Below are 25,883 nucleotides of genomic sequence, written 5' to 3' on the forward strand. Positions count from 1 at the left end.
ACGCTTGCTTTGAATCAGAAGTGATTCTCTGGGAAGGGCCAATTATTGTCAATCTCGAGACTAACGCAGGACTGATCATCCAGGCTGAAGCGGGCTATGTCAGGACCCATAGTGCGATGGTAGGGAAGCATACTACTTAAAAAGAATGTAAGGTTCCTATTTCATCTTTCTTCCCATCATTCCTTGGTCCAACCTTTCATGTATATGATAATTAATCATCTTAATTTATTTACCTTCTCAACCAATTACACTTTAATTTACTTATTATCAATCTTCTAATCAAAATATAAAGTAATTCACGGATAAAATTTGATGAACATTTATTTACATAATTATATTATTATTTACAGATAAGCTAATGTACTAGTAGGATATTTATATCCCGTCGCCATGCACTTACATTGTTCTCTAGTCTCTAGTCTCTAAAAAAATAGAAACCCTCCCCTCCGCCCTCCACTATCCGCGCCCCTACGCCGTTACCGCCAAGCCATGGCCGCAACCCCGCCGCCGCCCGACGCCTTCGCCTTCTCTTCTGACGGAGAGCTCTTCGCAGCCGTCTCCGGTCGGCGAATCCAGGTACTCGCTTCGCCTCTCTGCCCCCGCCTAAACCCCATTTTTACGAGCTGGCTAGCTCTCTAGTCTGTCGCTGTGAATTGGGGAACTCTCTGATCTGGATTGTTAATCCCTGCGAGATGTCCCGTGGTTGAAATGTAGGGTTACATGCCAGCAAGTTGCTAATTACCTCCCATGTTCATTTTATCATGGCGATTGATAGTTGCTACCGGGCGAAGCTAGTTTCTGGTGTGTTATGTGTTGCTTGTAGCGGTGGTAAATATTTCTTTGGTATAGTACTCTTTTATTTTCTATTTTTGAGGTATCTACTTAATGTCATTTCCTAGATCAGAGAGAATGTGGCGCGATAAAATATCTAAACGTATGCGGCTGATTTAAATTGAAGGACCGTGAGAAAAAAACAATTAAAGGCATAATTAAAGGAGGAGTAAAGTCGATTGGAATCGCATTAACCGGTTGCACGCATCGGCATTAAATCGACAGCATAAAAATCTAAAGGTTAAAGGGAGAAATTAAAGGCCACACATCGCTCGCTAATCGCTGTGGTATCTACTTAAGCCCCTTGTCATTTTCTAACTAACTAATCGGCGTGGTTTCTCCTTTCAGGGGGTGTTTGTTTCCAGGGACTTTTTGATGTAGGTACTAGAAAAAGTCCCTCTTAGAGACTTTTTAACCAAACAGGAGGGACTACTAGGGACTAAAAGTTGCTTTTTGGGACTAAATGAAGAAGACTCTCAAGGAGAGTCTTTTTTGGGACTTTTTGAGACTTTTCCAACAATGCCCCTCCATGCACCCATTGGCCCGCCACCCCATGGTGTTATTTGGTTGTTATTTTTCTATATACCAGGGGTAACATGGTCATTTAATAACCTCTAGGGAGAGACTAGGGACTTTTTAGTCCCTGGAAACAAACAGGGAGGGACTTTTTAGGGACTAGGGACTTTTTAGTTGGGACTAGAAAAAGTCCTATGACTTATGAACCAAACAGGGCCTCAATAAAATTGTGGAACCGGGGCTATGACACTTTGATCCATTTCTTTGTAAGTAACTAGCTGTGAAGCCGGGTGAGCAATTTGTTATCAGCTGTTTATAAAGAGTGTTCTAAATAAAGAGTTCCGTGTTGTGAGTTTTAGTATGATTGCTGCTTATACTGTTCTAAAGAGGTATGGATTTGAGGTACAAGCCTCCTTGTAAGCAAAAATGGTTGAAAATTGATGCTTACATGGATTTTCTTGTTGGAATTTACTTGAAAGTGTCAAGTGATGTTTACTGGGTTACATAGCTGCCAGCATTTAGCACCTCATGCAAGCTTTTTGCATTTTCTGCTTGTTCATCCATCTATGAGAGAAAATGAAACATTTAACTTTATATGGTATCAGTAGATTCATGCTTGGGAAGATAGGATTGTTAGAATTAAATATTTCTGTTCATTGGGGTGCCCCATCTAGCTAGCAATATTATAGTAGGGCGCTATTGGAAACAATATCTTTTTGTAGTATTTCTATTTTCTGCCTTTTTGATACACTGCATTTCTCATCTTTTTCCATTGTGAACTGGAATGGAAGTATGTGAGTACGTAGTTACCCTATATGCTGACATATTCTATTTTCTTCACTTGAAATTATTAATTGGGAAGGTATGGAGTACAAGAGAAGGACAAAAGATAGCAGGATGGACTGATCCAATAGCAGCCCATGATGATTCATACAGTTGCATTGCCTGCAGCTCTGTTCAGAAGAAGGTACTTTGTGTTGAGCTTAGTTGGTATCTCCTGTACTGTTGTATTATTTCAGGTTTTGATTGTTGGTTTTTTTACAGCACAAAAAGGATGGCGACCTTATTGTTGTTGCTGTTGGCACTGCAAATGGTGTAGTTTTAGCTCTTGATTCTACTGGTGTTATATGGAAAAGTGCTTGTCACACTGGGTATGTGAAACCTTATTACGAACTTGGTATTGTTGATTTTGTAACTCTAATCACGAGGCTTCTCCTGCGCTGTTTCTATTCTTCTGTCATGTAAAATAGGAACCATACCAGATACTGAACTTTCGTTGAGTACTTTCCCCTCTGAACTCATTTTAATAACTCTAAAATCGTCTGGCATACATCTTTTGCCTTGATGAACACACATGCTGGTTCCTTGTAGTTGGTGTCTTCTGCAATAGAAGGGGCCCTCATATTTCTTTGATAAACACCGTGTTGATTTGTTTGTAGGACTACCATGTTGATTATGGTTGATGCTGTAGATGCTTAGAAAGAAAGGGCTATACACTATCTTCTAACCACATAGTCTAATCCTTGCACCTCGATGGTAGTTGAAATTAAATAGTGGCAATTCCTGAAGGGCTATACACTATCTTCTAGCCACATATTCTTTTGGCCTATTCATAAGTTTCTGTTTCCTTCTTCATTCTGAGATGCTGAAGCTCAGTTTCTCACCTAAGTCCAACTGTCCAAGCATGGATGAATCTGTTCTTCAATTATTATTTTTTGTTCTTTTGAACTCAATAATGAGAAGGTCAAGTTGGTCATACTTACACATGCAACATGAGCTTAATTCCGTTGCCACGATCAAGGCTATAGCCCATATGCTAAAATTTTAACTTTTTAAGCCACTTTAGTTTTTTTAGGTCATAAGCTGACTCTATGTGGTTCCAAAGAAAACCTGATAGAAACTGCATTCTGTAAGAAAACATCAGCTAGTTCAAGATATCTTTAGAATGACTTCACTGTGAAAACATTGATGCCTACTAACATGCCTTTCTCTTCCTACTAGCAAGGTCATTTCTCTTCACTTTTCGAAACAAGGGTGTGTTCTTATTACTGCTAGCAGGGATGGAGTTATATGTGAATTGGATACTTGGACTGGAAAATCCAAAGACACATTAAAAGCTTCGAAAAAGTCAATTAATTCTTTGACAGTTTCTCATGGTAAGTGCAACCTTTGTCTCCATGTGCTCTTACTTTATGCATACTTAACAAGATATCTTTATATTAAAGTTTCACGTGTTTGTTGTATTCATGATAGGATCTTCACTAAAATGTTTGGGTTATGTGTGAAGCAGTGTGAATTACATTAGGAAGGATCTCATCTGATTTCCTTAAATATTTGTTCATCATCATGTGGGCCTGTTATGGACCTTGATCCACAACAATATATATTGGGCAGAGGACTTGAAGACCAGGGACATGGCATTCACCCTCAACAAGGGTAGAGTGCTGGTCCCTGGTGTGGAAGCTCTAAGGCCTGTAAAATTTTGTTTATTTTATTGCTCCTATGTCGTCTCAACATAGCCAGTCCCAAGCCCGGGTGAAGGAGGAGGGTTGTGATAGGCTGACGACGCGCCATATCGGAACCCGGGTGTGCTGTCAAATGGGCAAGGGCCGGGCCGTCACCCCCTTGTTGGCGTGCCGAATCTTGATCTGGATATGGTGACAATTGAGCAAGGATCAGGTCGTCACATCCTTAGTGGTGCGCTACATCGATGCCCGGTGTAGTGAAAAATGAGCAAGGGTCTTAGCATTTGACTTGACGAGTGTGAAGGGCAAGGAAGCTAGCCCAGCCTAGGAGGACCCGCTCAGGTAGCTGGAATGTAGAGTCCCTGACAGGTAAGCTATGGGAGCTAGTTGATACAGCAGTAAGGAGAGCTGCTGTTATCCTTTGCGTCCAAGAAACCAAATGGAGGGGACAGAAGGCGAAGGAGGTGGAGGATACTGGCTTAAAGCTGTGGTACATGGGGACAACTGTAAACAGAAATGAAATTGGTATCTTGATCAACAAGAGCCTCAAGTATGGAGTGGTAGAGTCAAGAGGTGTGGGGACTGGGTTATTCTGGTCAAGCTGGTAGTTGGGGACTTAGTTCCCAATGTTATTAGCGTGTATGCCCCGCAAGTAGGCCACAATGAGAACACCAAAAGGGAGTTCTGGGAAGGCCCCAAGGACATGGTTAGGAGTGTACCTATTGGCGAGAAGCTCTTCATAGGAGGAGACCTCAATGGCCACGTGGGTACATCTAACACAGGTTTTGAAGGGGTGCATGGGGGCTTTGGCTATGGCATCAGGAATCAAGGAGGAGATGCCTTTGAGCTTTGCTCTAGCCTACGACATGATTGTAGCTAACACCCTCTTTTAAAAAGAGAGAATCGCATCTAGTGACTTCTAGTAGTGGTCAACACTCTGGCCAGACTGATTTCATCCTCTCAAGAAAAGAAGACAGGCGTAAGCTTGTGGTGATATCTGGAGAGTGTTGTCCCTCAGCATAAGCTTGAGGTGGCTGACTTCTGCTTTCGGATTCGTGTCCAACGGGATAAGGGCGCCAAAGTCTCTAGAACAAAGTGTTGGAAGCTCAAGGGGGAGGTAACTTAGGCTTTCAAGGAGAGGGTCATTAAGGAGGGCCCTTGGGAGGAAGGAGGTGATGCAGACAATATGTGGATGAAGATGGCGACTTGCATTCATAAGGTGGCTTCAGAGGAGTTTGGAGTGTAGAAGCGAAGCTAAAGATACCTGGTTGTGGAATGATGATGTCCAGAAGGCTACTAAGGAGAAGAAGGATTGTTTCAGACGACTACACCTAGCTAGGAGTGCAGACAACATAGAGAAGTACAAGGTGGCAAAGAAGGCCGCAATGCGAGCTGTGAGGTGAAGCAAAGGGTCAGGCGTATGAGGACCTCTACACACAAAGGAAGGCAAAAGGGACATCTATAAGAGGAAGACGAGGGATGTCGACCAAGTCAAATGCATCAAGGATGGAGCAGACCCACTCCTGGTGAAGGACGAGGAGATTAAGCATAGATGGCGACAAGCTGTTCAATGGAGAGAATGAGAGCTCTACCATTGAACTGGACGACTCCTTTGATGGTACTAGCAGGTGTTTTGTGCAGCGAATTCAGGAGTCTGAGGTCAGGGAGGCTTTAAAAAGGATGAAAGAAGGCAAGGCGATGGGCCCTGATTGTATCCCCATTGAGGTGTAGAGAGGCCTCGAAGGCATAGCAATAATATGGCTAACTAAGCTTTTCAAACTCATCTTTCGGGCTAACAAGATGCCATAGGAATGGTGGCGGAGTATATTACTACCGATCTTCAAGAACAAGGGGGGTGCTCAAAGTTGTACTAATTACTGTTGAATTAAGCTGATGAGCCATACAATGAAGCTATCGGAGAAAGTTATTGAGCACATTGAAGAATGACACACACGACCAAAAATCAGTTTGGTTTCATGCCTGGGAGGTCAACCATGGAAGCCATCTTCTTGGTACAACAACTTATGGAGAGATATAGGGAGCAAAGGAAGGACCTGCATATGGTGTTCATTGACTTGGAGAAGGCCTACGATAAGATACTGCGGAATGTTATGTGGTGAGCCTTGGAGAAGCATAAAGTCCCAACAAAGTACATTACCCTCATCAAGGCGATAATGTTGTGACAAGTGTTCGAACAAGTGATGGCGACACCGACACTGATGACTTCCTGATTAAAATAGGACCGCATCAAGGGTCAGCTTTGAGCCCTTATCTTTTTTCTTTGGTGATGGATGAGGTCACAAGGGATATACAAGGAGATACCCCATGGTGCTTGTCGTGGGAACGATTCCGACAATAAGAGGGGGGTAGGATAAAGGAGCATGATCTATCGAGATGCAAATGGGTGACACGGTGGTTTTAGCGAGTTCGGGCCTCTCACGGTGGAGATAACAACCCTACGTCTCGTGCTCCAGAGAGGCTTTGTTTTATCTGAGTATGTATCCGGAGATTACAATGTGTGTTTGAGAGAGAGAGAGAGGGGAGAGCGGATCTCCATGCCTGAGCTATGTCCTGAGACTAATGGTGAGAAAGAGAGAGAGGTGGCAGAAAAAAAGCCCCCTAGTCTAGTGGTGGGGGCTGGCTTATATAGAGTGCGCCACCCCCTCACCCATTATGTTACACGATGGAGCATCAATGCCATAATGCCTGCCCACTACAAAACCGTCATGCTGACTATTGGTCTTTGCATATCCGAGTGAGTTACACGGTCGAGTGGAATGAGCTCGTCGAGTGAAGTGCCGTGCTCCGAGTGGTGATCGCCGTCCGAATGACTTTCAAGTTGTGGTACATCTAGACGGCGATCTGGCCCAGGGGCCCAGTACAAAGTATACGGTGTCCATGGGTAGGGCCTTTAGGTCAAGCCTGTTACCCTACCCCTAATACATGTCCTCGTCATTAGCCCTCGAATCGGTCGAGGTTGAGCGGGTCGAGTCGAGGTGAATTCCCAGATGAGTCGAGTGCTGCGGAGGCACTTATGAACTCCCTCTGGTCACCCAGCAATCTTATCTCCGCATGTTGCCTTGACGGATTCCAGACTGTATGGTGTCCGAGTGAAATGAGCTCAAACGGGTCCGCGGAGGAGCGTTAAACTCACCTTATAGCAATTTTTTTGGAGTGATTTGGAGCTAGTCCTGCATTGAGTAACTGATTACTCGGAATTTCTTCACGCCTGGAACGTGTCTTTGTTTTGTTGTTTGGCCGTCACTCGGACCGGGCGGACCGTTCCGAGTGGATACCATTCCAGTGGGGGCACGCTGAGTGCACCCACTGGGTGTAGTCCCAGAGACCGCCGTCGATTGCGGGCAGTCGGCGGGAGTCTTAGAGCTTATCTTTTTTGTTGTTGTTTGGCCGTCACTCGGACCGGGCGGACCGTTCCGAGTGGATACCAACGGTCGGTGGGAGTCTTAGAGCCTGTCTTTTTTGTTGTTGTTCATCACTCGGACTGGTCAGGCCGTACCGAGTGGAGATTACTCCAGTGGGGGCACGCTGAGTGCACCCACTGGGTGTAGTCCCCGAGACCGCCGTCGACTGCGGGCAGTCGGCGGGGGTCTGAGAGAACTAAAACTCTTCTTAGATGGTACTGATCGAACTTGTTCTTCTCTGACTCGGAGGTCGAGTAATTCTGGAGCTGGTTTTGCATCGCGCAAAATGTTTCTTTCCGAGTTCTCTTCCAGTGGGGGCACGCTGAGTGCACCCGCTGGGTGTAGTCCCCGAGCCTCTGACGGACTAGATGAGTCGGGCAGAGGGTTTAAGTCTCCTGGTAAACCTCCACGCAGTCGACACGGTAAATATCTTTTTAGTCTGAAATTGAATCAATCAGATGCATCTTCAGGTGATTGACATGGTAAATAAGCTCAGCCTGGAGCTGAGTCAGTCGGAATGATCTTCGTGCACTCGGCACGGAATAAATTCAGCCTGGAACTCGGTCAAGCATGTGAATCTTCGTGCTCTCGGCACGGTGAATGAATTCGGCTTTGAAACTGCCGACTGTAGAAAAAAGCTGGACACTCCAGGGAGTAATCTTTCCATTAGTACTTCTACCGTTAGATTTTGCGTGAAAGGGGTATTTGTAAGAGTACACTGTATCCGCAGAGGAGCTTCATTTTCACCCTTTTGCATGAAAGGGGTATTTGTCCGAGTGGACGTGCTTCCCAACTGATCAGGGTATGTTGACTGCAAGGAAAAACTCGGTGGCACTCGTATTTCTCCCGAAGGAGATAGACTAGTGGTCTGACGTGGACGTGCCATGAAACTCGAGTGGCGAGGCTAGTGTGTGGGCTGACTATCCTGAGAGACGCCACTCATTATCCCGGGGGAACACTAGCACATGCCATCTCTGAGTCCAAGTTTGTGAAACTGAGGCCTTGGAGCCTAGGATAAGGGCCAAGTGTATCCGTAGAGGACCGCCATTTTCACCCTTTTGCAGTCCTTAAGATGACTTCAAGAAATGATTTGGGCGATCGTCCGAGTGGACAGTACTACCCTTATAGATGTTCGGCAGAACGAGCATGTATGGTCAGAAAGATATTCCTGATGTGGTCAATGGGTTGATCGAATGGGTGTAACCCCTGAGGGCAGCATGGACAACGGCTATGCGTAGCCCCCGAGTGATGCTCGAAAGAGGTAAGCTTGCTACAGAGTGTGATATGAGGTTTGATCATACGAGTAACTTAGTCGTCCCGTGCTGGGGGTGTAGAGGTAAAGATATGCCCAACTGATGGTGACGCGCGAGGTGGCTAAGAGGCGATGATATGTACAACCGAGTGACGACGCGCGGGGCGGTCGAGTGGTGAAGACATGCACAACCGAGTGGCGACGCGCGGAGTGGCCGAGTCATGATGTGCGAGGTGGTCGAATGATGAAGACATGCACAACTGAGTGGCAACGCGCGGGGCGGCCGAGTGGTGAAGATGTGCACAACCGAGTGGCGACGCGCGGGGCGGCCGAGTGAGGACGCGTGAGGCGTCCGAGTGAAGGATTACGTGTCCAGCCAACGGGTGACGCGCGGGGCGGCCGTGTGGTGAAGGCATGCACAACCGAGAGGCGACGCGCGGAGCGACCAAGCGGTGAAGACGTGCGCAACCAAGTGGCGACGCGCGGGACGGCCGAGAGAAGATACGTGAGGTGGCTGAGTGAAGGACTACGTGTCCAGCCGAGTGGATGAAACTGTCTTCGAAGGAGTTAGCCAGATGCTTTCGAAGTTAATGTAGCGACGAGATTGATGTAGTGTGGTTGCGACGCAACAAGACCGGCGTGACAACTGAGTCTGAGTAGGAATGAAGATGGCGCGCACAGCGTCTGGGTGATTATAAAGCTTGTCAAAGTGGCGGATCGAATGCACTTGTTGAAGTGAAGGATCTGACTGGTGATGAAGTACTCGACTACTCAGGAGAGTGTCATTCCAAATGAGATGCAGCCCCCGAGTGTGGCGTAGCCCCCGAGCGTACTACAGGCTTCGACAATGGACATGTCGAAATATGAGAAATATAGTGTTGAATGGATAATTTTTAATTTATCGAGTCGGACTCGGGTAAAGATGAGGAGAAGCTTCCGAGTGATGCTCGAAAAAGGCAAACTCGCAAAGGAGTGAAGTGTGAAGTTTAATTGTAAAAGGGACTTATCTGTCTCATGCCTGGCGGGGTCTATATCATTGATACGATGAAGAGGATTCCACAGAGGGGTTGGCTGGATGTGTTTGAAGTCAACAGAGCGACAAGGCCGGTGTTGTGGTGCGCTAGGACCGGTACGGTGACCGAGTCCGAGCAGCGATGAAGTTGGCGCATAGGGACGTCGAGTGATCGCGTAACTTGTGTAAAAATGGCACAAGCCAATGAGATAATTTCTCGAGGAAATTTGATGTGTGCTGAAATGATTTGTGTGAATAACACCCATAGACACCCGCTGGGAGTGCAAGGGGCTTGCTGGCTAACCAGCAAGAGTCTGAAAGAGCGAAGGATCCGTTCGAATTTGTTGAAGCGACGGATCCGACTAAACTCATTGGAATACTGGCTCAAAATAAAATGGAACTGTAGTGTTTCAACTGAGTTACAGCCCCGGAGGACCGATGCAAACTCGAAATGAAGAATGACACATGGTGTTCGTGAATGATGTATGCGAAAAAATGGAAGCTGGACTCGTGAGTCACATAACCAGTACTAAGCAAGTATGTGAAAATAAGCAGCCGAGCGTTGAGGTACACTCGTTGAGGTACACTCGGTGGCGTGGCCTCCGAGTGAACGTGATGTGTGAATTACGAGACACTCGGGAAGACGGAAATAACAGGATGTAAAATGACTTAGCTGTCTGAAGGAGCGCGAGTGGCCGAGTGGTGACGAGGCAATGGTGACAGTCGACCTTCGTCTCGGTGTCCTTGCGGATAGGGATGGAGCGCACATTATACTTGTGATGCAGCTCCTTGAGTTAGAGGTTTGCTCTTGTCTCAGTCGGATTTTGGCTACTTAGGCGAGTCCTTGGACTGCAGCTAAGCCTCCGAGTGGGAGGCTTGCTCTCCACTCGGTAGGATTTCAAACACTTAGGCGAGTACTGGACTGCAGCTAAACCCCCGAGTGGGAGGTTTGCTTTCCACTCGGTAGGATTTTTTCAAACTTAGGCGAGTACTGGACTGCAGCTAAGCCCCCGAGTGGGAGGTTTGCTCTTCACTCGGTAGGATTTTTTCAAACTTAGGCGAGTACTGGACTGCAGCTAAGCCCCTGAGTGGGAGGTTTGCTCTCCACTCGGTAGGATTTTTTTTTCAAACTTAGGCGAGTACTGGACTGCAGCTAAGCTCCCGAGTGGGAGGTTTGCTCTCCACTCGGTAGGATTTTTTTTTCAAACTTAGGCGAGTACTGGACTGCAGCTAAGCCCCGAGTGGGAGGTTTGCTCTCCACTCGGTAGGATTTTTTTCAAACTTAGGCGAGTACTGAACTGCAGCTAAGCCCCCGAGTGGGAGGTTTGCTCTCCACTCGGTAGGATTTTTTCAAACTTTAGGCGAAACAGATTCGCAGCTAAGCCCCCGAGTGAGAGGCTGACTCATCACTCGGTAGGATTTCTTGAACTTAGGCGAAACAGATTCGCAGCTAAGTCACCCACTGGAGGATTTTGGTTACAAGTATAAGCAACAACAATTATTTCAGAAAAAACTGTTAAAATCAGTGTGGTGATGAGGTGACCAACCGATGGCGCGAAGTGACGATGCGCGGGGCATACGAGTGAAATAGACGCGTGTCCCCGCGGAGTGACGACGCATGGGTGGCCTGAGTGTCGAGGACGCGTCCAACTGAGTGGCACCTTATGTGACGGTCGAGTTGAGCATGTCGTCGAGGAGGCATCCGACCGAGTGGGAACACACGAATGATCAAGTGCCTGCACATTAGTCGCCTGAATGTGTCGAAGAAAATGATGCATGCCCGAGTATAGCATATGTCGAGTGTAGACTTGCACTTGTCCGAGCGTACCAGAGTACCCACTCGGAGTAGCGGACCGGGTGGGCCAGCTTGAAGTCAACGCAAGCTGCGTGTGCGCTGGAGGCTGGTGCAGGTGGCTGCGGAAAAAAAATGAATCAACGCACCTTATTTGAATGGCTGATTAATGAGGCAGCCAATTAATCCGGCGTTGAAGATTCCTTTCGTTTCCAAATATTCCTGCATGCCGTTAATTGATGGAAGAAACAGCTCACGTCCTGACCATTGGAGTCGCACTTCAACGCCCGCGGAGCTGAGCCGAGTGCCGGCAGGCGGGCCTCGTCGCCCGATAGCCGGGTCGACCGCCGGTCATTGTCCTCCGCCAGCCGAGGAGCCAGGCCAAGCGTTAGCGGCTGTGCGTGTATGGGCGCTCGACGACGACGTTCGCAGATGAGGCCAGGGATGACGGCGGACAGCGGCGCTTCAACATCCGGGAGCCGAGCCACCAATCGGTACAAAGGGAGGTATCCTTTTGTATGAGCTCGTGTGCATACAGAAAAAGAACAAACCATAGTTAGATCATTGTAATGTTTGACTGTAAAGAACAAGTTGATATGAGCAACTCCCTGATCCTTTTGTATGATGAGGAGTATTTCGTGTGATGGCCGGGACTCCAATAGTCAAAATTGGTAGCGGTGATTGTTTGATCTCGGGAGATCATCCCAAGAAAGCTTGGGTCGCCCGCAGAAATTAGTCTGTTGCCGGCGATTGAAGAATAAAACCATCTGCATCATGCCTCGACAGACGCCATGCCCCACGGTGGGCGCAAACTGTCGTGGGAACGATTCCGACAATAAGAGGGGGGTAGGATAAAGGAGCATGATCTATCGAGATGCAAATGGGTGACACGGTGGTTTTAGCGAGTTCGGGCCTCTCACGGTGGAGATAACAACCCTACGTCTCGTGCTCCAGAGAGGCTTTGTTTTATTTGAGTATGTATCCGGAGATTACAATGTGTGTTTGAGAGAGAGAGAGAGGGGAGAGCGGATCTCCATGCCTGAGCTATGTCCTGAGACTAATGGTGAGAAAGAGAGAGAGGTGGCAGAAAAAAAGCCCCCTAGTCTAGTGGTGGGGGCTGGCTTATATAGAGTGCGCCACCCCCTCACCCATTATGTTACACGGTGGAGCATCAATGCCATAATGCCTGCCCACTACAAAACCGTCATGCTGACTATTGGTCTTTGCATATCCGAGTGAGTTACACGGTCGAGTGGAATGAGCTCGTCGAGTGAAGTGCCGTGCTCCGAGTGGTGATCGCCGTCCGAGTGACTTTCAAGTTGCGGTACATCTGGACGGCGATCTGGCCCAGGGGCCCAGTACAAAGTATACGGTGTCCATGGGTAGGGCCTTTAGGTCAAGCCTGTTACCCTACCCCTAATACATGTCCTCGTCAGTGCTTGCTCTTTGCGGATGATGTGGTGCTAGTCGATGATAGTCGGACGGGGATCAATAGAAAGTTAGAGCTATGGAGACAAACCTTGGAATCGAAAGGCTTTAGGCTTAGTAGAACTAAAGCCGAATACATGAGGTGCGGTTTTAGTACTACTAGGCATGAGGTTGAGGCCATCCTTGATGGGCAGGTGGTACCTCAGAAGGACACCTTTCGATATTTTTGAGGTCAATGCTGCAGAAGGATGGTGATATCGATGAAGATGTGAGCCATCGAATCAAAGCTGGATGAATGAAGTGGCGCCAGGTTTCTGGCGTTCTCTGTGACAAGAGAGTGCCACAAAAGCTAAAAGGCAGGTTCTATAGGACGGCGATTCGACCTACAATGTTGTATGGTGCTGAGTGTTGGCCAACTAAAAGGTGACATGTTCAACAGTTTGGTGTAGTGGAGATGCGCATGTTGAGATGGTTGTGTGGTCACACAAGTAAGGATCGGGCCTGGAATGATGCTATACGGGATAGACTTGGGGTAGCACAGATTGAAGAGAAGTTTGTCCAATATCGTCTGAGATGGTTTGGGCATATTCAGTGCAGGCCTACAGCTCTAGTGCATAGCGGATGGCTAAAGCATGCTGATAATGTCAAGAGAGGTCGGGTTAGACCAAACTTGACATGGGAGGAGACTTGTCCCACAGGACACGTTCTCTATCTCCGATCTTCCTAAGTATACTGAAGCAAACTGATATTGCCTAATTCTATTACTCTTTTCCTAATTAACTAACTCTCCTAATGGTTATGTGGCTGGTGCTGGGCGACCTCTTTAGCCCAAGCACTAGCCTTTAGAGCATGTATGAGGATTGCCAGTAAAACATATTTTTTTTCTCGAAATAACATAAACTGCGGGTGCCACCCTGCCAGGAACAAACTCAGGTGGAAGCACTATATTGTATATGTTTGCACCTTTAGTGCTCAAATATATTTAGTTTATCGAGTGTATTGGAACAAATATTAACTTCCAGTCTTTCGTGAATATAGCACTCTTAGGTCATTATTGTTTAGATCTTGCTTTACATATTATCTTCTCAACTTTGTGTGTTTTCTGGACTTATATTGTAGCCCTGCACTTTGCAGATGAGAAGTTTATGGTTGTCTCAGGTAAGACAACAAAACTATATAGTATGAAGGACAAAAAAGAGATTCTGAAGATTCCTTCTGATGATGTATGTTATTCTTACTCTTATTCCGTACTTGCCCCCACCCCCTGACCCTCCTCTCTCTCGCAGTTGTGCCACGTAATGAAAGAGGCCTTAATTTTTATCGGTGCCATTGTGATTGCAGGGCCCTATCCAGCTGATGTCTGTGTCCGATGAAGCACACACATTAGTTTCTTATACTGACAATAATAAAGAAGTCAAAGTCTGGTCTTGTGATCACCAAAATTGCACTGTTGTTTCTACAGTCTCTCTTGCCATGCATACTCAGCCAAAGACAGTAGAGTGTAAAAGGAGCACATCATCTAAAGCCGGGGGAATTGTTCTTGCAGTATCAAAGAAAGGTGTGGCTTATGTGTGGGATTTGCAGACCCTTTCCCAAGATGAAATACTGCCCACCAAAATTTCAGTAAAAAAATCACTTGATAAAAAGGGCCGTGTCCCAATTATTTTAGCCAAGTTATGTGATGTCAAAGAAGACAACACAATTAAGGTTCATGTTGTGTTTGGATCACTAGACTGTTTACAGTTCAAGATTGTTGTATTGGGTGAGAATTGTGAGGACATCAACTTGGTTGCGGAATCTGATGCATTAGCTTCAGAAGAGCAAGATGCAAAAGGTTTGTTCAAATCGCTGTTGCTGTCCAACCATCATTATTAGCACAGTAAAGTCAATGAACATGCATAGGGAATTATCTTCATAGTACTGAAAGTTAATTTTGACAGATGTTCCTGGTTATATAACAGCAGATACTGTTCTCCCTCTTTTCTTGTGATTTGATTTTGCTTTTGCGAGTTTGTTGCCATGGGAAGATGTGCTTTTACTGTTGGACGTGTCTAGTATCTGCAATATATTCTATGGTGTTAAAAATGTTTCAGTTGTTCATCAGGATATAATGTGAGCATTCATATCTTGTAAGCCACAACTTTGGCTTAGCCTATCCTATTAGCATTACTGTATATTTTCACAAATCTTAAAGTCCCTGTGTCTGTTTGTGGTCCGTTTTGAAGGTTTCTCTACAGTGACAAGTACTTCTCATTTCCAGATAAAACGAGTTACTTAGATAGCAGCTAGCCTATAATTAACTAATGTATGGCCAATTTGGAAGTAGACAGAACATGTAAGTAGATGTTCTGTTGATGAAAAGGTGATGCACTTAGCCAAACACTTGTGGCATGTTATGTGGCTTGTAGCTGCATGATAATGAAATATAAATCACACCTAATTAACTGGAATGTTTTATCATAATTTATGACCTGATGCAGTGCTTCAGCGCTTTTCAGATAAGCGAAAAGCACACTTTTAAAAGCAAAACGAGGATGTAATTTGCAATCATCAGTACACATAGTAACTGCACCGCTTTAGTTTTCTGCAATTAGCATTTTGGAAATCATGGAAGCACCACTCTAATTTCTATATTATTTGTCAAGTTGTTAGTGGCTTTATTATTATTATTTTGTGATAAATTGCTTAATTCGATGATAAGCCACTTTTGACTCCTGTTTATAAACGTGATGGTCTGGCACAATGAACCATTGTGTTATTTTGTTGTTCTATTATAGATGATGGTTACACAGGGCTCTCAGATGCTAATTTACAGCTGATGGAAGCGAGATACCAACATCATAGGAAGCAGAAAATAGGCAGTACTTTGTGTGCCAGATTAGATATAATACAGTAGTCAACAATAATAGAATAACAAAGCAACATATGAGAGAGATGATTTCTGTGGTTACAGCATGCATGTTTTGACACTAATGGCATTTTCGTTGGGTCTTGGTACCTTTTAAACCGATCACAAGATTTATACTTTGTCTCCATATTTTCTTACGACTAAGTATGCTATTAAAGTTAGAGATTATGTACTTTGTTAAATGCCTACCGTTGATCTCAACTGGTTACTTGTTTCTTTATGGCACCAGTAAATAACAAGATGGATGATGAACAAGATCGACAGGAGAATACAAACCTCACTCGTCAAGGAAGACCAAACAAAAGGACAGCGTCTGTTTTGGATTCTATCACTGGTAACAATTAGCCCTGTTAATTTGAAGTACATTCAGACCTGATGCTGTAATAAGCATTGAGTGTATACCATGAAGAAACAAATTTAAGGTGTCCTTCATTTTCTACTTTTCTGATCACTAACTTCTCTATTTTGCTGGAAAGTTTAGACACAGTCAAGGAGGTGAATCCAGAGTATAATCTAGATGAACCAACTATGGAGCAGAAACTCGAGAGTCTAAATTTGCTCAATAAGTCTGAATTCCTTGAAGAGCAATCAGCCTCTCTGGCGCCGCCGAGTGCAGATTCAGTCTATATTTTGCTGAAGCAAGCTTTGCGTGCTGATGATCACGCTGAATTGCTGAAATGCATGTACAATAGAGATGAAAAGGTATGGCTTTCTTCTCTTTCTTGTGCAATGTTTGGTCAAATACTTTGTTGCCGCTTGTCTTGGTCACACTGTGAAAGAAATTTTACTTTGAAGCAATGGGTCATACAATTTAGCATACTTCTGTCACACAAGTTTAGTCAATGATGTTATAGATACATGTTACCCCCTTGGTTGTGTTGCAACTTTTCACCTCGTATGTTCTATTTCCTGGTTCATAGAGTGTCTCTATCTTATAATCACAAAACACTAGAGACATGCTCAAGTTCTCATGATCAACCACATTTGATTGACTCAACATTTTTTAGTAGTGTTGAAGCTAAATTTGGTGATGCAAATCTAGCGTCTGGTTTTCTTTTTCTTATTAGCTCCATGTTTAATGAATATCCTCATAGTAAGTAAAGGTGCACATAAAAAGAGAGGATAAATTATATGTAACCCGGAGTTACTACCAGTGATGTTATTGATAACGGAGAAGAAACAAAGTTATTCCTGGTTGTGACCAATGCACTACACCTCTAGTCTTATCAAGTCAAGTTGGGAGGCTTTATGAACAATCCTTGCTAGAAGTAGTCTGTTTGCCGAAAAAGGGTTTCCCCCCGCTTTGTATACAAAGCAAGCAGCCGAGCCATACATGGATAGGTGCTGGGGCGGAAGCAGCACAGTCACGCCCAAAAGAAACGACAGAGAAAAGCAAAAGAAACAAATGCCGACAACGGCGGATCAACAAAAACGAAGAAGCCTCGCGATTGCAGCGCCCACCAGGATCTTCCACTAGACTCCAAGACTCCGAAGCGCCAGCACCTATCAACACCTCCAAGAAGGACCGCGACGATGATGATGCTGCCGCCAAGGGTTTCCCTCGGTACACGACGAGGCGAGAGGAAGGGTAGCCCCGACGCCCTCCCGAAAGGTCAGGTGGTACCCACAGGCGCCATCGCGCCGGTGTTGGCCATGCCGACAGGGGTTTCCCCGATCCCAACCCGCACCTCGGGCGCCCCGGAGCCTGCCACCAAACCAACAACCACTGTGCGTCAACATGGTCATGAGGCCCCCATGCCGTCTCACCACGGCACCGCGAAGTGAGGACAGCACGGCGAAGAATCAGAGCCGGGACTAGGGCATCAGCACCGTCGGCACGCGGAAGGGCCCCACCTCCACCGTCCGCGACGGTAGCCGTCCGGACGCAATAGTAGGAGCACACCAGGCCCGTGGGCCCACAGGCCCGACCGAGCCCTCGTAGGCCCGTAAAGCTCCCGCCTTCGCGCTGCTGCCGGCACGCCGTCGGTGCCGCCGCCCCAAATCCGAGCCGCTCCTCCTCACCGCGTCGCAAACAACGAGGCCACGCTCGGGGGCCGACCCGCTAGGACCCAGATGGGGCCCTAAGGGCCCAGACCTGGGCCGGGGACGTGCCGCCGGCCAACCTGCGCCACCAGGCCGCCCCGCCGCCAAAGGACAGCGCCACCACCGCGACGGGCCGCCGCCAGCCCTGACCCCGGGTCAGGAGGTGCGCGCGCGGGGTAAGGAAGGACCCGCTGCCGCCAGCCCGCCCGGCCAGATCCAGGGGCTCCGCCGGCGGCGGGGCGGGGGGGGGGGGGGGGGGGGAGGAGAGCGGGGGGAGGCGGCGCGTGCGCGGGGTCGAGGGAGGGAGGGGAGGTCTTCTCTCCAGAAGTAGTCTGTTAGGGTGTGTCTGGTTCAGGGAGCAGAGTGGAACGTAATGGGTTGGTTTTGCACTTACGAGCCATCCTCGTGTTTGGTTGAAAAGCGGAACGGAATACACTGGTTCCTCGTAGAGGAATATTCCTCCCATATGCCGAACCAACTCACAACGCCAAATTGGTGGAATCACGCGGTTCCTCACTAGAATCGCGTTGTGGTTTGCAACTATCACTGCGAAATCACCCCCTCTCACATCCGGTGGCGGCAGCACATGCAAGACCATTAGCCCGGTAGGAGGTGAGTGCAGGCGGCCACGCCGGAAGGGGGAAAACGGGGGCCTGCTAGTCAGCGTGCAGTGTGTCAGAGCGGCGACGGTGGTTGAAGGCGAGCCAGGCGGCGGTCCGAGAAGAAAAACGGAGCTGTAGCGACTGGCAGAGGAGCAGAAAAGGTGTGTTTGGTCAGATTTGCCGCGGCAGACGGGTGCTGCAGGTGGCTGGAGTTGCAGCGCCGGTTGCCGCTGAGCTCACCCGTGATAGCTGCCGGGCTGCATCTGACAGGGAAAGAGGAGGCACACGCTGCAGGGAAGAGGAAGGGCTGCAAGCCTGATACAACGTGGAGGGGCTACGGGATGCTAGGCCAGTGAGCAAGGTAGGACAGCACGGGAGGAGGAAAGCAACGAGCTGAGCATATTGGAATTTTTATGTTAGTATTTTCTCCAACATGTATTTACCTTGTGCGGTGCTCAACCTATTTATGCAAAGAGTTGTGAGACTATACACATATGTGTACGAGTGGAATGACTAAAATCAGATTTCATGAAAATGCAAAGAGTTGCAAATCTCTAAATCAATTTCTTCAACCAAACATAGGAACGTAATCAACCCAACCAAACGCAAGACTGGAATTGACCCATTCCGGTGGAACGGAACCATGACATTCAACTCCACTTGGTTCTCAAACCAAACACACCCTTAGGCTAAGGACTGGCCTGCTTTTTGGTCCATAACAAACCTAATAGTCTAACCTTTCAGTTATTAGCAACTGCCAAAGTCAGCATTTGCCATGTTATTTATTCTTATTGCGATTTGATGCAACATTTTCTCTTGTCTGCTAATTTACTGCTGTGTTACATGCAGGTCATTGTAAAGTCAGTATCACTCCTAACGCCAGGAGATGCCCTGAAGCTTCTCAAGTTCTTCGTGTCGTCAATACAATCTAGGTAGGAAAGCTTACAAGGCATTTTGTCTCTTTAGTACATTGTTCGGGACAAACTATGTAGTGCATCTAATATTTAACTAGAGAACACCAGTCTATTGACCATGATACTATCTTCAGTCAGACACCTTTAAGAGCATCTCCAGCCGCGCAGGCCCTCCCCAAGCGTTTTTGCCGCGCCGACGCCCAAAAATTGGCCCAGTCGCGCCCACAGGAGCCCGTTTTCGCCGGCTTGGGCCGAAATTGGCACCGGCGGAACCGAGCCGAACCCGGCGCGCTGGGGGGCGCTCGGGGACGCCGGGGCGAGGGTTTTGGCGCGAAAGCGCGGCGGACCCGCCGAGTCAGTGGCACGCGCCTCATCTTCCCCAGAACGCCTCGGTTTCCCACGGGAATCAATGGCAAGGCTGCCGCCGGTCAGCCTTGCCATTGATCCTCACGGGCGGCGCGTCACGGGCTGGCTGGCGCGGCGACGCCTCCCCTTCCGCCACGCGTTCACACGCCCTGGGCTATAAAACCAGAGGCTTCCCCTCGCCGCTGGCCACACCAGCCCGAGTCCGCCGAGCCCAAACCAGCCGCCGTCCCTCCTGTCCGCCGTCGAGCTCTGCCGCTCTCCCCTTCCTCCCCTTCCCCTTCCCCTCTCCATGGCCGAAAGCTTCCTTGGCGACTCCGCGGCGGCCAACGGCTTCAGCCGCCGCTCGCTCTAGGAGGGCGAAGCGTGGCTTCTCTTCGAGGCCAACATCCCGGTGCCGCCGAACATGCGCGCCGGGCCGACGGGGTGGAGGCTCAGCAATGGCGGCGTCCCCATCCCCCCGGTACCCGATGTCGACGCGCGCCCTGGCCTCTTCGCCGTCGAGGTCGACCGCGTGCGGTCGTCCCTGATGGAGGAGCAGCGCGCCCTCCCCCAGTACGCCGCCGACAACCACGTGGCATGGGCGGACTATTTCCAGCGGCGGCAGGCGCAGCGGCTGGCGTCCACGAACGGGGTGCCGGTGGTTGGCGGCCTCAAGAACAGCGACGGCCGCCGCGTCCCCGGCCGCACGCTCCACGAGGTACTGTCGTACCTCGGGGGTGGCAATGACCCACCGCTGGCATACCCTGCTGCGGCGGCCGTCCCGACCCCCCGCCGGAGCGCCGGGCCGTGGGTGCCCATGAGGTTCGCCGGTTCCTCCTCCCACTCTTCCGGCTCGCCGGCGCTCCTCGGCGTCAAGGCCGAGCCCGCTGCGGAGACGCCGCTCGGCCGGCACACCCGCAGCGTCGGCATCTTCATCAACGAGGGTGGCCGGCGCGCCTCCTTGGCTCCTCCGCGCTTCGTCAAGCCAAAAACGGAGCCGGGGCTCGCCACCGTCAAGCCGGAGCCAGGGCTCCCCGCCGTGAAGACGGAGCAGGGGCTCGCCGGCGGCGTCAAGGAGGAGGAGCTCGACGACGAAGCGGCCCTCAAATGGGCGCGCGACGACTAGGCGCACACGGAGATGGAGCGCCAGTGCGCCGCCTTCGCGCGGTTTGAAGCTCGTCGCCGCGGCCGGGACGAGGGAGGCATCGTCGTCCTCGACGACAGCGACGACGACGACGCGCCGCCGCCGCCGGTCCGCCATGGAGACGCTGGACAGGGGTCCAGCAGGGGCGGCCGCGCCATCAAGGAGAAGGCCGCCGCCGCCGACAAGGACAGCGGCAACGTCGGCGACTTCGCCGCGCTCATCGACTTCTTCGCCCTGTAGATGTTTTTTTAAATAATCTATGTAAACGCCGAACATGTTGAATATGAATGTCAAGTTAGCCGAATTTTAGCCGAACTTTGCCGAATTCATATTTTTTAAACTAAAAAAAATGCGTCTGGGGCGACTCTGGGGCGACCCTGGGGCGAGCGGCTGGGAACCTGCTCGCCCCCGTGCCGTTTTTAGCGCCAGCTCGCCCCCAGGGGGCGCGTAAAATACCCGCTCGCCCCCGTGCCATTTTTAGCGCCGGCTCGCCCCCAGGGGGCGCGTAAAATCGCCGCCTGGGGGGCCAATGGCTGGAGATGCTCTAACTGTATGTATCCATGTATACGTTGGATTGTTAGGTCTTAGTATATTTTGGATCCAATCTTTTTTGGGAATGACTAGAATGTACGGCTTCCAAAATGTGCTTAGCCTCTTCTAGCAACTTCTCCTATTATTTGGTGATTTTTTATTTTGCATGCATGCATACACATATGATAGCTTTACAAAAAGTTCTTATTTAGAGATTTATTCTCCACAGGGGTGCAAAGCTGGTTTGTTTGCTCCCGTGGCTTCAAACTTTACTTAGCCGGCACATGAGCAGCATCGTGTCACAGGAGTCTTCTCTGCTGTTGCTCAATTCACTCTATCAGGTTAGTAATTTTATCAGCTGCCCTAACAGTATGTCAAACAAGTATGTATTTGATTAAGAATCTTTCATCAAGATTACCACATTTTCGTTTGTTTGTTGGGTACTATTGTACTGAGTGCCTTTTTTTCTCAGCTTATTGATGCAAGAACGTCGACCTTCAAATCAGCACTTCAACTCTCTACCACCCTTGATTACCGGTTCAGTGAGGTAAAAGTTTCCTTCCTGTAAAAAAAGCGATATTGTTGTTGGCGTTGCAAATAATTTAAAGATTTCCCAGATTGCCGATGAAGAAACTGACGAGGAAGAGGCGGCCGCACCGATTATCTATGAGGACAAGGACACAGAGGACGAAGAATCTGACATCGATGCTATGGAAACCGATGAGGAGAGTGAAGAGCTTGGCGATGTTACTGATGCCCTAAGGCATTCAGATGGAAGTGAGAGAGTATTATGAGCGACTGACCTGTAGACTCTTCTAGGAATGAGCTCTCAATCATCCTTTTCGGGTCTTGCTAAAAAATCATCTGTAAAAGGTAGGAGCTCGAAAGCTGATGGTGTATACGAGGCTGCTATATGTTGCTGGATAAAGTTTTGAGAGCCTCAGATTTTCATGGAAAACCCAGCTAGGCTTGTACTATCTTAAGCATCGAGCATTTGAAATGGCATTTCATTTGCGAGATGACAATTTACACACCTGTCATAATACCCCATCCGTCCCAAAATAAGCGTCTTGACCTTAATGCAACTTTTTACTAAACTTAGTACAAAGTTGATACACTTATTTTGAGACGGAGCGAGTATGTTTTTTTACATCTAGCATAATATGCGCATTTCATGAAAATTACATATGGGACAGTTCAGTTTAGTTTCCTGTCTACCCTAGTTCCTTTGTAAGTGGTTCGTGGTACCTGTTTCGGCATTTTTTTTTCAAAACTGTGATGAATTTTATAGCAAATTCGGTATCTATACATGCTCACGCATCAAAATCAAAACTAGCACCCCGTCGGCCTCCAGTTGGCTGAAGAGGGGCTCTTCGGCCTGCGGTTGACCGAAGTCGGCTCTTCAGCCTCCCGTTGGCCGAAGAGTGCCCCAACTGGGCCGAAAAGGACTCTTTGGTCTGCCGTAGGCCGAAGAGTACTCTTTGGTCAACCGTAGGCCAAAGAGTTGGGGGCCCAAGGGCCTCCAGTTGGCTGAAGAGGGGCTCTTCGGCCTGCGGTTGACCGAAGTGGGCTTTTCAGCCTCCCGTTGGCTGAAGAGTGCCCCAGCTGGGATGAAAAGGACTCTTTGGTCTGCCGTAGGCCGAAGAGTACTCTTTGGTCAACCGTAGGCCAAAGACTCTTTGGCCTACGGTTGACCAAAGAGTACTCTTCGGCCTACGGCAGACCAAAGAGTCCTTTTCGGCCCAGTTGGGGCACTCTTCGGCCAACGGGAGGCTGAAGAGCCGACTTCGGTCAACCGTAGGCCGAAGAGCCCCTCTTCGGCCAATTGGAGGCCGATGGGGTGCTAGTTTTGATTTTCTTGTGTGAGAACGTATAGATTCCGAATTTGCTATAAAACTTATCACAGTTTTGATTTTCTGTCCCTGTTTCGGCTCCTCCTTGGCAGCATTGGTACTCTTGAGATCCCCTTCATTGTTACTCTACTTTATTTTTTGAGGAATTGTTACTCTAATTTTTTGCACCTTAGAACATCTCCAATGGCAGCCCTAAAATAGGGCAGTAGTTGGTTTTGGGGTATTTTGGGGGATGGGGAGGACCCTCTTCAACAGCAACCCTATCATATTTTTTGTAAAATGTTTTTTGGGCAGCCCAAAAAGAGGGCTCCTCGCGTTGCAAATATATGGCGCGAGAGGGGCTGCGGTAAACAAAAGCCCCCCTCCCACCCGCAACCTTCGGCAGCCCTCCCCCCTCCCACCGCATCGCAGTAGCCTGCAAATCTGCTGATGATTGGGCTTGTCGCCACCGGATCTACTCAATCCACCTCGCCACTGGCCACCGGACCAACTAAATCACCGCCGCCCATGAATCTCGTCCAGCCGCCGTCGTAGACCGCCACTCCACGCGCATCTGGTAGCTCTGTCGCGCCTCCTCAGTCCTCCGTGCGTCCTCGTCGCTGCCATGTCATCGCCATGCCACCGAAGCTCAAGATCGGCTTCAGGGCAGTGCGGTTGTGGTCTCCCGGCTGGTATGACATGGAGTTCCAGCATGCCGACCAACGGTATTGGCTGGGCACCTTCCGGAGTGAGGACCTCGCGCATATGACATCATGGTGTGGCGGCTTGGTCTGCCGACGGACATGCTTAACTTCCCGGAGATCGTCGGGCGGAAGGTCACCATTGTGACCCGCCCGACGAAGACGGAGACGAAGACCAATGTTGTCGCTGAGAAGAGTGGCGAGAAGATGATGGCGAGGTTTGCGCGGAAGCACCTGAAGTGAGCCCAATACGAGCTGGAGTGGTATTGGAAGAGGGTCATAGAGAAGAAGAAGAAGAAGAAGAAGAAGAAGAAGAAGAAGAAGAAGAAGAAGAAGAAGAAGAAGGACTACGAGGCAGGACCTTCCTCTTCGAAGGTGGTGGTCAACGTCGAGTCGTCCGAAGACTACATTGATTGGAGCGACCTTGAGCGTGAGTGATGGTGAGGGTTCTGGCATCCAAGTGGGACAACAGGGAGAACAGATAATGTGTATTTGACAATTTAATTAGCATGCGCAAGCTCTAGTAATTAGTTTAGTATGTGTAGTAGTAGGTGCTATAGATGTAACTTTTTTTTTCTGAAACATCCAACATAGCTGGTTTTCATTCATTTAACAGAGAGGGAGATGACAAAGGGTTGATCAAGCGTTCGTGAGGGTGAAACCGGAAAGAAATTACATCCATCCCAGAGCCCCAGTGCTCCAGGCCATCTAAGCAAGCTTAAAGGGATCTCTCACGTCACATCCTTGAAGGGCTGCTAAATGCATCTTGCACCGGCCAATCTCCATTGCTCCATGTCGCGCTTGCAAGCTTATGTAATGTGCCTCTCATCAGCTTGCTTTCCTCTAAAAATGCAGGAGTTTCATAGTCTTCGTGCCTTTCCTGTGTCCCGGAGCCGTAGCAGATATGATCCTCTGAATTTTATCCATCGTTGTCGTACCCATGCTCCACACTCCTTGGGTCACTGTACTGCACCCAGTCCAAGTAGCCGCAATGCTCCAGACCTGCAGCGAGACCGGCAGTCCCAGATCATGTGGTGAGAGGTCTCGAGGTTGCGTAGACACATGGGGCAGAAGTATCCATTCTCCCAGCCTCTTCGTTGTAGCTGGTCATTGCACCATAGGCTGTCCAGATGCAGCAGCCAAAGGAAAATTTTGATTTTACCCGGAGCCCAGATCTTCCAGATAAGCGTTCTGAAACTGCAAAGTTGGGCTCTATTGAACTAGGCATTGTACGCCGATCTCGCCGAGTAGATGCCCGAACTGTAGAGCTTCCATTTGATCGTGTCTGGGGTTTCTAGTTCCAGGTTGAGGTCAGCTTGCCTAATTTCCATTGCCAACCGAACGACTTGTTGGGCGATGTTGTTGTAGTCACCGTGGCGTAGGTCGAGGATCCACCGATCGCCGTGCAGGGCTTCTCTGACGCTTCTGTTCTTGCGGATGGACCTGGCGAAGAGCGTGGGGTAGGCCAGGCAGAGTTGTCTCCCTCCCAGCCAAGAGCACGACCAGAAGGAAGCAGTAGTCCCATCCCCGATGGTCACCGTAGTGGAAGCTGCAAAGAGAGCTCGGTCTATGGCGTCACAGGGCGTGCCAGTGCCTACCCAGGGTTTGGTTGGCTGATTCCAGGATTGCCAGAGCCATCGCAGCCGCAGCGCCCGGGCGAAACGACTGAGATCAGGGATGCCCAGACCGCTGTGGTGTTCTGGCTTGGTCACCATGCTCCAGCTAACCTTGCATTTTCCTCCAGTGATCTCTTCATCTCCCGCCTAGAGAAAACGCTGTCGTGACTTGTCTATATCCTTGAAGAATTTCTTGGGTATACACAGTGCCGTAAGCGCAAAGGGTCGGCATGGCTGAGAGCATGCAGCGTACGAGAACGAGGCGGCCCGCCAGCGGCATGAGTTTGCCCTTCCAGCCCGCAAGCCTCGATCTAATTCTATCAAGAATGAATTGGAGGTGGACTAGCCTAACGCGCCCTAAAGTAACCGGAAGCCCTAGATATCTGGTCGGGAAGGTCGCCGTGATGCCGCCAAAGTTTTGCAGAACATCCTGAACATATATGTCGCTGCATCTAATGGGGATCACCGAGGATTTAGAGAGGTCATCCTGAACATATATGTCGCTGCAGCTAATGGGGATTGCCGAGGA

General features: G+C 48.9%; 2 protein-coding genes across 2 annotated transcripts; one reads left to right on the forward strand and one right to left on the reverse strand.

Annotated features, from left to right (window-relative positions):
- Positions 1-398: 398 nt before the first annotated feature.
- Positions 399-22,355, forward strand: LOC125544279 (uncharacterized). The gene is made up of 12 exons (XM_048707896.2): positions 399-576; positions 2,210-2,314; positions 2,392-2,498; positions 3,349-3,503; positions 13,853-13,941; positions 14,060-14,552; positions 15,856-15,960; positions 16,108-16,328; positions 19,121-19,203; positions 21,435-21,546; positions 21,678-21,752; positions 21,823-22,355. Exons 1-12 carry the CDS (start codon positions 490-492, stop codon positions 21,997-21,999), a joined length of 1,809 nt encoding a protein of 602 aa, XP_048563853.2. The 5' UTR covers positions 399-489; the 3' UTR covers positions 22,000-22,355.
- Positions 22,356-24,958: 2,603 nt separating this feature from the next.
- LOC147979997 (uncharacterized) lies at positions 24,959-25,453 on the reverse strand. Its single transcript, XM_087515429.1, has one exon. It carries the CDS (start codon positions 25,451-25,453, stop codon positions 24,959-24,961), a length of 495 nt encoding a protein of 164 aa, XP_087371555.1.
- Between the last annotated feature and the right edge of the window lie 430 nt (positions 25,454-25,883).

Source organism: Triticum urartu, chromosome 3A, assembly GCF_056163025.1.
Source record: "Triticum urartu cultivar PI428250 chromosome 3A, HENAU_Tu73, whole genome shotgun sequence".
In the NCBI taxonomy this organism is placed as follows: domain Eukaryota; kingdom Viridiplantae; phylum Streptophyta; class Magnoliopsida; order Poales; family Poaceae; genus Triticum; species Triticum urartu.

Excerpts from the sequence above, each read along its gene's own strand:
- LOC147979997 (XM_087515429.1), bottom strand. The coding sequence starts at position 25,453 with ATGGTGACCAAGCCAGAACACCACAGCGGTCTGGGCATCCCTGATCTC.
- LOC125544279 (XM_048707896.2), top strand. The coding sequence starts at position 490 with ATGGCCGCAACCCCGCCGCCGCCCGACGCCTTCGCCTTCTCTTCTGAC. Across the intron at positions 2,499-3,348 it reads AAAAGTGCTTGTCACACTGG|CAAGGTCATTTCTCTTCACT; the intron begins GTATGTGAAACC and ends TCTTCCTACTAG. Across the intron at positions 21,753-21,822 it reads TTGATTACCGGTTCAGTGAG|ATTGCCGATGAAGAAACTGA; the intron begins GTAAAAGTTTCC and ends AAGATTTCCCAG.